Raw genomic sequence first — 14745 nt, 5'->3', positions numbered from 1 at the left:
GGTCCTTGAAAGGGAAAGGTGGGTGAATGTTTCAAGTAACCGTTACAGTGCTACTCTTTATTTTTCTCTAGTAGTGTACAGTTTAAGTTTTTGAAAGCTGGGGGGTGAGATCCATTTGTCAATATGTTATAGCATTAGCTGGTATTAAGTGGCAATCTATTAATTTTCTCCGCTACAGGTAATGAGGAGAGAGTAAACAGTTGTGGATAACTCCACTCCTGAGCTATTAAGGGACAGTTTAGTGTCTTTTTTTTTCTCTAAAACTTACAATTTCCTCATCTCTTCCAGGGAAGAAGAATCCACCTTCCAAAGCTTTTATATTCAATTACTTTGGTCTAATATAGTAAATTTTAGATAATATTTAGATGTTCAGAGCTATAATCAGAAATTGATAATAGCAACTCCTTTATTTAGGAAGTGATCAAACCTACAACGCACAGATTAAAGCACAGTTTAATTTATTTTCCTCTTAACTGACCAAATTAATCTGTCTCTCTTTCTCCCCCCCCCCCCCCCCCCCCCCCCTTCACCCCATACAAGTCGTTGCACCGTGGAGGAAGTTTCATTAATTCCCTATTGCATTTGGAGGAGTTGGGCTTTCGTAGTAGCTCTCCAGTTGTGAAGAAAATTGCTTTCATTGCTTGGAAAAGCTTGATCGATAATTTTGCATTGAATCCTGGTATGTGAAGCCATGCTTTATCTTTTGCTTTGAGAAATAGATCAGGGTTGCTATTTTTAAAAGGTATTGTATGTTGTGACTTTGCTTATAAACTAGGGGTTGGAAAATAAAGTGGCAGGCTTTTCCATAACCATTATTTCTTTGTTTTTTCCCACCTCCCAACCACCATACACAGTACATTTATTCCTCAGCTGATTTCAGTTTTTTTTGAATGGATGGGAAGGAAAGAGAGAGACTGTACATGTTCTCAGGTTTCTGGCAGCGATAGTTGCTCTAGGTGCGTTTGGACTCAAGTCCTCCTTTTCATTGTGGCTGATGCCCTTGTGCACAAGATAAATATGGGTGAGAGAACACCTTTACTCACCTTAGTTTGGAAAAACCCTGCAGTCTTCCTATTTTGGCGTTCAGTTGTTTCTCGAACGATGAGTTTTCACCTCCACTACCTTGCCTGGCTGTGCATTCCATATGTTCAGTTTTTGGGTGAAAAGCTTACTGACAAACTCAAGCTAGCAAAAAGGTCGGGCTATATTCCCTAATCATATTTCCACTGTTTAATTTGAAGTGATTTTTGAACTTTCCTTTCCTGTGCCATTATGCTATTTATGTACCACCTATTGATATGCCCCTTTTCAACCCCAAGTATCTCTGATCTTTCTTTATAATTCACTGCTCTTGATATTAGAAGCCAGATCTGTGGCTGTTTTGAATTTCTCCCTTCTATATGTGACCAGAACTGGGCATGGTACTCAAATTGTTGTCTGACCAGAGTACTTGTGTAGTTTGAGCCTGACTTCCTGTACTAGTGCTCTTACTGTTTTGCCTGTGTGGTTCAGCATTTTGTTTGCCACACAATAAGTTGAATATATTCTTTTTGATGTTGCATGCAAACTTCTAGACATCTTTCCTTCTCGCCTACAATTCCTGACCTTGACTTGGCAATTTGACTTCCTATGTAGAGACTGGAAATAGGAATCAGCTGCTCTTGGGCAATTTCTAGTAACTGGCGACAGGGCAGTATTGGCACATTCCTTGGCACAACTTTCCAGCTCATCGTCACCTAGGCAGATTGTGTGGCACAGGGAAAAGATGAAAAGGAAATGGGAAGAAGAGATTAAATATTTCCGGGAACCTCATTTGCTGATGGAAGAGAGTTATTTCAAATGTTTTCTTGACCTTTTTCCATTCTTTCAGTTACATATATTAAATTTTCCTTTACTGTGCAGATATACTTTGCAGTGCAAAAAGGCTCCGGTTGCTCATGCAGCCACTGAGTTCCATTCACGTAAGAACGGAGATTTTGGGCCTTGCCAAACTAGAAGTTTGGTGGTATTTGGCTCTTCGGCTAGGCCCACAGCTTTCTGCTAACTTTGAACAGGTAAGAAAAGCCAACAGTCAGTCCTTGAGGCGTACAGCTATATTTGCATGTCGCCTTTTCTGGAACATTTTTACTGACTGATTAATTTGAGTCTCCTTATGCTGTCGAGTGGAAATAAAATAGTGCTTTAAGTGTTAATTTTCCAGCTAACGCTTATAGATTACTATTACCCAGGGGCTTTTCAACATGATGTTAGTCTTGGCTTTGAAAGCATTTACTCAATGTTTGGGAAAATTTGACCAAGCCTGAGTTTATTCACAGCTGCTTTCTGACCAAAAGGGTCTGTAACAGTTCTGCAATAAAGGGAGCATTGTAACCGTATGATGACTGGCCAAGATGTTGTGGGTTATTGTCAAATCTTTGTCCAGTGGGATTTGTGCTGTACTGCATCATACTCTTAACTCCACCAAAAGGATTAATTTTATAGTTTTAGTCTCAATCACCTCTAGTTACAAGAAGGGTCATACTGCATTCATCGTGTCCCATTTATCTTTGCATCAGATTTAGTTGTTTAGTAGAAACTAATGCATGGACACCCAATTCTGTTTCAAAGCAATGCTTCATATTTCTTTTTTGTTGGCTCATTTACATTCTACAGTTTTATTTTTAAACAATCACTTTTTTAAAAGATATTTGAGTTTCTAGAATGGGTTTGCCTTATATAAGGATTCTCATTAGTTCAGGATTGTCTTGTTTCAACTGTAGACATTTGACAAACTTGTTTGAGGAAAAGCATTACCCAAGTAGTTTGGTGCTGCGCATGTTTTGAGATAACATAGCCGAAATCAGTGATAAAATATCTTTATTCAGTGATATCTGACATGGTTAACTGTATTTTATCAGCATAAAATGTTTGATGTGACCTTCCACTATATTATGGTAGGTATGTGTCCCGCTGCTACAGAATGCATTTGGTACTGATGGAACTGTACATCCACCAGGAACACCGTGCAGAACTGCATTGATCTCTCCTAATGCAACCCCAGTGTCAGCACAGAAAACAGGTAAGATTTGTAAACGGTTCAGGCAGTTCGTGTGTGACCCTGCAATAACACACTAGAAATTTATCTTTTATTGCCCTAGCATTGCCCATGTATGTAAATTTCTTTCAGTGGCTTTTCCTTCACCAAGTCCTACAGTGCCAAGAATGCAATTGAATTCCAGCCTCTCCACATTGCCAGCAATGCAAGCAGTGCAGCTTGTAGGAGTCGAAGTATTACTTCATTTCCTGGTGGGTCCTGCGGTCACCGACCTGGTTAAGCAGAACAAGCTTCAGCTTAGTTTAGGTATGTCTGATATTTATTCTGTTGGATTACTTTTACTTTAACTTTACAGTGTTTTCTGAGCAACAGGCTTGACCTCTACTGTAACAAAACTAGTAGCACATCTGCAGCTGTGTTTCTCTGGGTGTCGCTGTGGACATCTGCTTAACGCAGTGGGTTTCAGTTTCCTTTGGAGGTTGTGTTGGGCCTTGACTGTTGCCCTGAGTCTCCCAGTAGAATCTCAGGAGCTGGATTTTAGAAGCGGGGCAAGCTATAGTTGTGCTTTGGTTCAGCCTTCAGGGAAGAGAGGTAAATTGTTACTGATCTCCCATTCATTCAACAGTTTCACTGGAGTGTCTCAGGTGACCTTGGTAAAGATGCCTATTTCAGTCAATTGGCTGTATTCAGGTGCAGGAGCCTTTAAAGGATTGCTGTATGTGGATTGAACGTAGAAACTGAGTGGATCCAAGTTATAAATGCACTTGACAAGTCACTTCAAATTCAAAATTACAGTTGGTGTAACTGAGGCTCATTACAGGTCTGATTAAGGAAAGTAAGACACAAGGAAATGAGAATTAAAAAGGCCATAGCTAAGGTATCATATTGAAACTGCTTCAGATTTTATTGAGAAATTGACATGAATTGTGGGCTACACTTGGGTGTTTTAAGGATTTGTGTCTGAGTATATAACAGGTACAGTTTCATTAATGTATCTATTCTGATGTACCTTTGCCCATGGTCATATTAGTGCTACTACTGCTTGCTTGTTCACTCACTCCATTAGTAATATGTCCCATCATTATTTCCTACAGATCCTCTACAGCACTCATTAATTAATAGCTCTTCGTTCTTTTGCAAGAATGCTGGAACCCTGATAACTGCAGTCAGAGATGCATTCTTTTCTGTTGGCAAACTGGGAGAAGGTAAATCATTTCATAGCATTTAGTTTTTGATTAATTTACCAAATACATTTTAATGTAATATAGTGTAACCTTTGACGATCACAAAATTGATATAAATTAAGTTCTACCTTTTTACCTCTAGAAAGAGTAAAATATTATTGCTAACTGCACGATTATACTTTTTTTAGGTATATTTGAGGCAAATATTGAAAATAGTGAGGTGACCAAATTAAGTAGAGTATATAAACGGAAAATGCTGCAAACACTCCACCTACAGAGAGGAAGAGTTGATGTTTCGGGACGATGAACTCTGAAAGGTCATCAAGCTGAAATATTAGTTCTGTTTTCTTTTTATCTCTCCGCAGATACTGCCTGACCTATGTAGTTCCAGTGTTTGTTTCAGGTTTCCAGCGTCCACAATGTATTGTTTAAGTACAGTTTATGATGTGTTATCTTTTCATTTTTATTTTCCATAGATGCCATGCTTAATCTTATTTGGAAGCATCTGATCAGCTATGTGAAAAATGCTGTTGAGTCAGGTTAGTGAATTTTATTTTTTAGAGATACAGCACTGAAACAGGCCCTTCGGCTTACCGAGTCTGTGCCAACCAACAACCACCCATTTATACTAATCCTACATTAACACCATATTCTCTACCACATCCCCACCATTCTCCTACCACCTACCTACACTAGCTGCTGGCATGTGTGAGAATGGATCTGAAACAACTCTTTTATATACTATCCTTAACTGCTTTGGCAGTTAAACAGACCTCTCAGAAACTTTGATTTATGCAGAAGAATGTGAAATCAATTGTTTCTAATTTTAAGATGTTCTTCAACTTAAGGCTCAAAGAAGGAGCGACAAGCATCAGAGATATTGACACTGTTATTGCAAGCATTGCAGCAGATAGTGAATTCAGATGCTATCTCTGCACACAAAGCCTTGGTACGTACATTAAACCAGTTTCCTTTGTTTATGAAATTAACAGTTATACCTTTTTTAAAACTCTCTTTTTGTTAATGTTCCTTTTAATAGCAAAGGGTAGTCCATACTGCATTTTTCAATAATTTTCTCTAAAAGAACTACCTAGTCTATGTTAGCCCTATTGAAAGTGAAACCAGCCTTTGGAGGCACGCGCTAACATTTTATCACTACTCCTATGCTGGTGTACCAGTTTCCCGAAATGCATTTTTTTTTGTTGCGATTAGCAGTTCATGAATGAAAAATGTTTTAATTTTATCTCTGATATAATTGCATGGTTTAACTCTTAAACTGTTTCATTATGCAACCAGAATTAAAAGTGTGTGAGAACATAGTTGTCCTCCCCAATTTTTACTTGCTTCAATCCCTATCAAACAGTGGAACCATATATTTTCCAGTGATGCTTGTATTTCCCCTTCCTCTTGCCGTCACCACTTAGTCCTGTATGTGACTTACCTCTTGATGGGAAATCCACCAATTGGGCTGGAGTGACTAGTCCCAAATAAATGGATCCTTTCAATCTAGGGCATTGAAATATCAAACCTGCTTTAAGAAACAAAATTTCCAGGAGCTGTGAGGTACCTTTTTTTAGTAATGCAGTTTTTTGGTTTAAAAATGAGTTCTGAAATTTTACATTTTGTTGATGCAAACAAGTTAAAAGCCATAAAACAAACTCTGAACTGCAAAAGAATTCTACTTAATGAGGATATTGGTTTTAATTTTTCCTTTCCAATTTTCGCTCCTTTTTCTTTGACCTCTTCATCTTCCTGTGGTTCTTTTGACATCAGTTACCCTCTTGTACTTTGCCCAGGGGATCGTTCATGCTTGACCCTAGACAGTGTGTGATGACGCCATTCAACTTTTGATACTCCCTCCTCACCCTTTGCCTAAGTATGTACTTGAGGTGCTGAGACCAATTGTAGCACCCCTGCTGTTGCCCTAACTTGATGCATATTGGAAATTTAAATCCAGAAGCTTGTGTTCTGTATGGTTCGGTCACACACTGCCTTTGCCACCTGAGTATATCCATTCAATTAACTTCACCTGCCCTTGTGCAGAAAGCTGCATAAGGAATAAATTTCTTAGAAGGCTGTGTTTGGCTTGACAGAAACAAGTGGATAGTAGTAAATTATATTTGCATCAAATAAAAAATGCTTCTGCCCACTCGCAATGGCGGGAGAGCAATTTATGAATATTACACTGTTATTTGCATGTTTGGTTTTCTTTCCAGGCTCTTATAGAGACAACCGTCAAAGGACTCCCTCAAAAGGTCTTGGGATCACCAGCATACCAGGTCGCCAACATGGACATTCTGAATGTATGCATGTACCTTGTGTTATATTGTTGTGATGTGGGAAAAGATGTGCCTGGAGTGATGAATGAAGTTCCATTACTTTCCCGCTACAAGTATGCCTGAAGATAACTTCCCACCCCCGTTTCTTGGGAAGTTCTGTTTGTGTCAACGTTAGCATTATATCTTGAAGAGTAAACAGGCATAGGTTTCTGCCTTGCTGCTCTGTAGCTGACTGGCAGCAAGAATTCATAGAAAGACTTGCAGCACAGGAGGAGACCATTTGGCCTATTCATGCTGGCCAATAAAGAGTTATCTAGTCTAATCACGTCTTCCAACTCTTGGTCCATAGCCCTGTAGGTTACAGCACATCCAATGCATATCTAAGTATTTTTTAAATGCGATGAGGGTTTCTGCCTCTACCACCCTTTCAGACAGTGAATTCTCGACCCCACCACCTTCAGGGTGAAAGAATGTTTCCTTAACTCTCCTCTAATTGCTTTAAATCTATTCCCCTGGTTATTGACCTCTCTGCTAATGGAAATAGGTCCTTTCTATCCACACTATCTAGGCCCCTTATAATTTTATGCACCTCAATTAAATCTCCCCTCAGCCTCCTATGTTCCAAACAAACCCAACCAATTCAGTCTTTCCTCATAGCTAAAATTCTCCAATCCTGGAAATATCCTTGTAAATCTCCTCTGTACCCTCTCTTGTGTGAGCACATCCTTCGTGTAATGCTGGGACTTGAACTGTGCCCAGTATTGCAGCTGCTATCTGTCTAGTGTTTTATATAGTTCGAACATAAGAAATAGGAGCAGGAGTAGGCCATTCAGCCCCTCAAGCCTGCCCCACCATTCAATAAGATCATGGCTGATCTGTCCCAGGACTCAACTCTTCTTTCGGGCCTGCTCCGCATAACCCTCAACTCCCCAAGATTTCAAAAATCTATCCACCTCCTCCTTAAATACATTTAGTGACCTAGCCTCCACAACCCTCTGAGGTAGAGAATTCCAGAGATTCACCACCCTCTTGAGAGGAGAAATTCCTTCGCATCTCCGTTTTAAATGTATGTCCCCTTATTCTGTAACTGTGTCCCCTATTTCGAGATTCCCCCACCAGTGGAAACATATTCTCAACATCTACCCTGTCAAGCCCCCTTAAGATCTTATATGTTTCAATAAGATCACCTCTCATTCTTCTAAACTCCAGTGAATAAAGGCCTAACCTGTTTAGCTGTTCTTGATAAGACAACCCCTTCATCCCAGGAATCAGCCTAGTGAATCTTTTCTGAACTGTCTCCAATGCTAGTATACCCTTCCTTAAATACGGGGCCCAAAACTGTACGCAGTACTTCAGGTGTGGCCTCACCAACACTCTGTACAGTTGTAACAAGACTTCCCCATTTTTAAACTCTTAACCCCCTAGCAATAAAGGCCAAAATTCCATTTGCCTTCCTAATTACTTGCTGCACCTGCATGCTAACTTTTTGTGTTTCATGTACAAGAACGCTCAGATCCCTCAAACATAACCTTCCTGATTATACTCTAGGCATCAGCCAATAAAGGAAAGTATCCCTTATGCCTCCTCGACCACCTCGTTATCTGTCCTGCTACCTTTACAGATCTATAGACAGACACTCCCTTGCCTTCTTTCTCCTCCCCAAATGCATTATCTCATACTTCTCCCGATTTGAATTCCATTTGCCACTTCTCTGCCCATCTGACCAGTCCATTGATGTATATTTTTTTTAATCTTCCTGAAGTCTACAGTTTTCTTCCTCACTTTCAACCACGTGGCTAATTTTCATATCATCTGCAAACTTCTTAATCATGCCTCCTACATTTAAGTCTCAATCATTTGATATATACCACAAGCAGCAAAGGACCCAGTACTGAGTCCTGCAGAAACCCAGTGGAAAAAACCTTCGAGTCTCACAAGTGCCCATCGACTGTGACCCTTTTCTTCCTACCATTGAGTCAATTTTAGATCCAATTTGCTACTTTCCTTTGGATCTTGTGATCTTTTAATTTACTGATCAGTCTGCCATGTGGGACCTTGTCAAAATTCTTCCTAAAATCTATGTAGACTACATCCAATGTGCTAAACTCGTCGACCCTTGTTGCCTGCTCAATTCAATCAAGTTAGTCAGTCATGTTCCCTTAACAAATTCATGCTGACTGTCCTTAATCTGTGCCTCTCTAAATGTTGATTTTATACAGTTTCAGAATTTTCTCCCAATATTTTCCCCACCGCCGAGGTTTGGCTAACTGGCCTGTAATTTCTTGGGCTATCCCTTTTTAAACAATAGTACAACATTAGAAGTCCTCCAGCACCACATCTGTACCCAGAGAGGATTGGAAAATGATGGTTAGAGCCTCTATTTCTTCCCATGCTTCCCTCTTTTTTTGAGAACAGATGCAAAGTATTCATTAAGGTGCTAAATTGGGGGAAGGCTAATTATAACAATATTAGGCAGGAACTGAAGAATTTAGATTGGGGGCGGCTGTTTGAGGGTAAATCAACATCTGACATGTGGGAGTCTTTCAAACGTTAGCTGATTAGAATCCAGGACCAGCATGTTCCTGTGAGGAAGAAAGACAAGTTTGGCAAGTTTTGGGAAGCTTGGATAACACGGGATATTGTGAGCCGAGTCAAAAAGAAAAAGGAAGCATTTGTAAGGGCTGGAAGGCTAGGAACAGATGAAGCACTTGAGGAATATAAAGACAGTAGGAAGGAACTTAAGCAAGGAGTCAGGAGGGCTAAAAGGGGTCATGAAAAGTCATTGGCAAACAGGATTAAGGAAAATCCCAAGGCTTTTTATACATATATCAAGAGCAAGAGGGTAACCAGGGAAAGGGTTGGCCCACTCAAGGACAGAGATAGGAATCTATGCATGGAGCCAGAGGAAATGGGTGAGGTGCTAAATGAGTACTTTGCATCCGTATTCACCAAGGAGAAGGACTTGGTGGATGATGAGCCTAGGGAAGGGAGTGGAGATAGTCTCAGTCATCTCATTATCAAAAAGGAGGAGGTGTTGGGTGTCTTGCAAAGCATTAAGGTAGATAAGTCCCCAGGGCCTGATGGGATCTACCCTAGAATACTGAGGGAGGCAAGGGAAGAAATTGCTGGGGCCTTGACGGAAATCTTTGCATCCTCATTGGCTACAGGTGAGGTCCCAGAGGGCTGGAGAATAGCCAATGTTGTTCCTTTGTTTAAGAAGGGTGGCAAGGATAATCCAGGAAATTATAGGCCGGTGAGCCTTATGTCAGTGGTAGGGAAACTATTAGAGAGGATTCTTCGGGACAGGATTTACTCCCATTTGGAAACAAACAAACTTATTAGCGAGACACAGCATGGTTTTGTGAAGGGGAGGTCATGTCTTACTAATTTGATTGAGTTTTTTGAGGAAGTGACGAAGATGATTGATGAGGGAAGGGCGGTGGATATTGTCTATATGGACTTTAGTAAAGCCTTTGACAAGGTCCCACTTGGCAGACTGGTACAAAAGGTGAAGTCACACGGGATCAGAGGTGAGCTGGCAAGATGGATACAGAACTGGCTCAGTCACAGGAGACAGAGGGTAACAGTGGATGGGTGTTTTTCTGAATGGAAGGATGTGACTAGTGGTGTTCCGCAGGGATCAGTGCTGGGACCTTTGCTGTTTGTAGTATAGATAAATGATTTGGAGGAAAATGTAGCTGGTCTGATTAGTAAGTTTGCGGACGACACAAAGGTTGGTGGAGTTGCGGATAATGATGAGGATTGTCAGAGGATACAGCAGGATATAGATCAGTTGGAGACTTGGGCGGCGAAATGGCAGATGGAGTTTTATCCGGACAAATGTGAGGTAATGCATTTTGGAAGGTCTAATGCAGGTGGGAGGTATACAGTAGATGGCAGAGTATTGACTTAGGAGTATTGACCGGCAGAGAGATCTGGGCGTACAGGTCCACAGGTCACTGAAAGTGGCAATGCAGGTGGATAAGGTAGTCAAGAAGGCATACGGCATGCTGGCCTTCATCGGTTGGGGCATAGAGTATAAAAATTGGCAAGTCGTTGCAGCTGTACAGAACCTTAGTTAGGCCATACTTAGAATATTGCGTGCAATTCTGGTCGCCACACTACCAGAAGGACGTGGAGGCTTTGGAGAGGGTACAGAAGAGGTTTACCAGGATGTTGCCTGGTCTGGAGGGCATTAGCTATGAGGAGAGGTTGGAAAAACTCGGATTGTTTTCACTGGAACGACAGAGGTGGAGGGGCGACATGCTAGAGCTTTACAAAGTTATGAGTGGCATGGACAGAATGGATAGTCAGAAGCTTTTTCCCAGGATTCAAGAGTCAGTTACTAGGGGACATAGGTTTAAGGTGCGAGGGGCAAAGTTTTAGAGGGGATGTGCGAGGCAAGTTTTTTGAAACAGAGGTTGGTGAGTGCCTGGAACTTGCTGCCAGGGTAGGTGGTGGAAGCAGATACGATAGCGACGTTAAAGAGACATCTTGACAAATATATGAATAGGAAGGGAATAGAGGGATATGGGCCCCGGAAGTGCAGAAGGTGTTAGTTTCAGCAGGCATCAAGATCGGTGCAGGCTTGGAGGGCCAAATGGCCTATTCCTGTGCTGTACTGTTCTTTGTTCTTTGTCCATGCCCACATCTTAGAGACATAGTCATTTATGGCACAGAAGGAGGCCATTTAGTCCATGCACTCATCAATGCGCAAATACATTATGGTCTATAATTGTCCATACTCTTTAGTTATCCTCTTGTTCTTTATGTATTTATAAAACATCTTTGAGTTTTTCTTGATATTACTTAATGTTTTCATGCCCTCTCTTTGCTTCCCTAATTTCCTTTTTAATTTCACCCCATACTTTCTATACTCCTCTAGGCTTTCTGGAGTATTGAGTTCTTGATCTGACATAAACTTGCTTTCTTTTGCCTTATCCTACTCTGTGTGTTCTTTGACACCCAAAGGTGTCCAGATTTGTGTCCCACCCTTTTTTTTTGTGGTAACATATTTGTTCTGAACCCTCCTTAGCTCTTCCTTTTGTTTTGTTCGTTCATAGGATGTGGGCATCACTGGCTAGGCCAGCACTTTTTGCCCATCCCTAATTGCCCTTGAGAATCTGGTGGTCAGATGCCTTCTTGAACTGCTGCAGTCCTTGGGGTGTAGGTACACCGACAGTGCTGTTAGGAAGGGAGTTTCAGGATTTTGACCCAGCAACACTGAAGGAACTGTGATACGGTTCCAAGTCAGAATGGCATGTGGCTTGGAGGGGAACTTGCAGGTGGTGGTGTTCCCATGCATCTGCTGCCCTTGTCCTTCTAGGTGATCGAAGTTGTGGGTTTGGAAGGTGCTGTCGAAGGAGCTTTGGTGAGTTACTGCAGTGCATCTTGTAGATGGTACACACCATTGCCACTGTGCATCAGTGGATGGCGTGCCACTCAAGCAGGCTGCTTTTTCCTGGATGCTGTCAAGCTTCTTGAGTGTTGGAGCTGCACCCATCCAGGCAAGTGGAAGATGGTTAGATTCTCTCATGTTTGATATGGTTATTGCCCGGTACTAGTGTGGCGCAAATGTTACTTGCCACGTAACAGCCAAGCCTTGATATTGTCCCGATGCAGCAAGACCTGGACATGGCTGCTTCAGTATCTGAGACGTTGCGAATGATGCTGAACATTGTGCAATAATCAACGAACATCCCCACATCTGACCTAATGATGGAAGGAAGATCATTGATGAAGCGGCTGAAGATGGTTGGGCTTAGGACACTACCCTGAGGAACTCCTGCAGTGATTTCCTGGGGTCGAAATGATTGAACAACCACAACCATCTTCCTTTGTGCTATGTATGACTCCAGTGGGTGGAAAGTTCCCCCGCCCCTCCGCATTCCCATTGACTCCAGTTTTGCTATACTCTGCCAAATGCTGCCTTGATGTCAAGGGTAGTCACTCTCACCTCACCTTGAGTTCAGCTCTTTTGTCCATGTTTCGACCGAGGCTGTAATGAAGTCAGGAGCTGAGTGGCCCTGGCGGAACCCAAACTGAGCGTCAGTCAGCAGGTTATTGCTTAGCAAGTGCAGCTTATAGCACTGTCGACGACCCCCTTTCATCACTTTGCTGATGATCGAGAATAGACTGAGAGGGTGGTAATTGGCTGGGTTGGATTTGTCCTGCTTTTTGTGTAGAGGACATACTTGGCCAATTTTCCACATTACTGGGTACATATCAGTGTTGTAGCTATACTGGAACAGCTTGGCTAAGGGTGCAGCTAGTTCTGGAGCACAAGTCTTCAGTACTATTGCCAGAATAATGTTAAGGCCCTTAGTCTTTGCAGTATCCAGTGTCTAGCAGTTTCTTGGTATCCTATAGAGTGAATCAAATTGGCTGAAAACTGGCATTTGTGATGCTGGGGACCTCTGGAGGAGGCCAAGATGGATCATCCACTTGGCACTTCTGGTTGAAGGTGGATGCAAAATACTTGAGCCTTATCTTTGGCACTGATGTACTGGGCTCCCCCATCGTTGAGGATGGGGATATTTGTGGAGCATCCTCCTCCTGTTAGCTGTTTAATCATCCACCACCATTCACGACTGGGTGTGGCAGGACTGCAGAGCTTATATCTGATCCGTTGGTGTAAGATCACTTAGCCCTGTCTATCAAAAGCCTCTCATTGCTCTGACACTGATCTGCCTTCAAGTAGCTTTTTCCAGTCCACTTTTGCCAAATCATATTTCAGCTTTCTCCAAGTTAAGACTTTTATTCCTGGTTCATATTTATCCATAACTACTCTACATCTAACCGAATTATAATCTCTACTGTGTAAATGCTCTCCTACTGATGCCACTTCTACCGGCCCAGGTGCATTCCCTAAAACGAAGTCCAGAACTGCCCTTTCTCTTATTTTTTTTTTTAATTCATGCTTGGCATGTGAGCATCACTGGCAAGGCCAGCATTTGATGCCCATCCCTAATTGCCTAAATGAGAAGGTGGTGGTGAGCCACTCCATGTGGTTCAAGTACACCCACAGTGCTGTTAGGGAGGGGTTTCCAGGATTTTGACCCTGCGACAGGGAAGGAACGGCATTGTATTTCTGGCCATGTCTTTCCAAATCATGGTGGTATGGGACTTGGAGAGGAACTTGCAGGCAGTGGTGTTTCCGTGCATCTGCAGCCCTTGTTCTTCTGCAGCCTCTGCCACTTAGGTTTGGAACATGTTGTTGAAGCAGGTTTGGTCAGTTGCTGTAGTGCATCTTGTAGATTGTACACACTTGCCACTGCACCAGTGGTGGTGGGAGTGAATGTTTAAGCTGGTGAATGGGTGCCAATCAAGCAGACTGCTTTGTCCTTGAAGGTGTTGAGCTTCTTCAGTGTTGGGAGCTGCACTCATCCAGGCAAGTGGAGTGTATTCCATTACACTCCTAATATGTGCATTGAAGATGATGGCCAGGCTTTGCGGAGTCAGGTGAGTTACTCACCAAGAATTCCCAGCCTCTGGCCTACTCTTGTAGCCACAGTATTTATATGGCTAGTCCAGTTAAGTTCCTGGGCAATGGTAGCCTAACAGGGTGGTGTTGATGGGGCACCCTACACTAGGGGCAATTTACAATGGCCAATTTACCTATAAACCTGCAAGTCTTTGCCTGTGGGAGGAAACCGGAACACCTGGCGGAAACCCACGCGGTCACAGGGAGAACTTGCAAACTCCACACAGGCAGTACCCAGAAATGAACCTGGGTTGCTGGAGCTGTGAGGCTCCGTTTCTGTTGTTGGAGATGGTTATTGCCTGGCACTTGTGTGGTGTGAATGTTACTTGCTACTTATCAGCCCAAGCCTGAATGTTGTCCAGGTCTTTCTGCATGTGGGCACAGACTGCTTTGGTATTGAGTTGCAAATGATACTGAACACTGCAATCATCAGTGAACATTCTCACTTTTGACCTTATGTTGAAGGGAAGGTCATTGATGAAGCCGCTGAAAATGGTTGGACCTAGGACAACTAACCTGAGGAACTCCTGCAGCAATGTCCTATAGTTTAGATGATTGGCCTTTAACAATCACAACCATTTTCCTTTTGGACTCCTCTTGTTGGTCTTGCTACATACAAAAAAAAGTTCTCCTGCATACATTTTAAGAATTCTTTGCCCTCCAGACCTATTGCACTGAATTTATCCCAATTAATATTAGGGTAGTTGAAATTCCCTACTACTACGACGGCTACTACTGCCCTTTTATTTCTATACTAGTCAGCAA

General features: G+C 42.2%; 1 protein-coding gene across 7 annotated transcripts in view; it reads left to right on the top strand.

Annotated features, from left to right (window-relative positions):
• rif1 (replication timing regulatory factor 1) overlaps positions 1 to 14745 on the top strand; it is a 99824-nt gene that overhangs the window by 30130 nt on the left and 54949 nt on the right. For 6 of the 7 annotated variants that reach the window (XM_068034915.1, XM_068034918.1, XM_068034921.1 and 3 more), the window contains 8 exons: positions 541 to 679; positions 1903 to 2054; positions 2938 to 3058; positions 3167 to 3340; positions 4129 to 4239; positions 4695 to 4757; positions 5067 to 5167; positions 6435 to 6521. In XM_068034915.1, the coding sequence (XP_067891016.1) occupies positions 541 to 679; positions 1903 to 2054; positions 2938 to 3058; positions 3167 to 3340; positions 4129 to 4239; positions 4695 to 4757; positions 5067 to 5167; positions 6435 to 6521 (948 nt within the window). The remainder of the gene's footprint in view (positions 1 to 540; positions 680 to 1902; positions 2055 to 2937; positions 3059 to 3166; positions 3341 to 4128; positions 4240 to 4694; positions 4758 to 5066; positions 5168 to 6434; positions 6522 to 14745) is intronic. The other variant, XM_068034922.1, reaches the window with a different exon arrangement.

The sequence above is a fragment of the Heterodontus francisci genome, chromosome 7, assembly GCF_036365525.1.
Source record: "Heterodontus francisci isolate sHetFra1 chromosome 7, sHetFra1.hap1, whole genome shotgun sequence".
In the NCBI taxonomy this organism is placed as follows: Eukaryota; Metazoa; Chordata; class Chondrichthyes; order Heterodontiformes; family Heterodontidae; genus Heterodontus; species Heterodontus francisci.
This window is presented reverse-complemented; position numbering and strand designations above follow the sequence as displayed.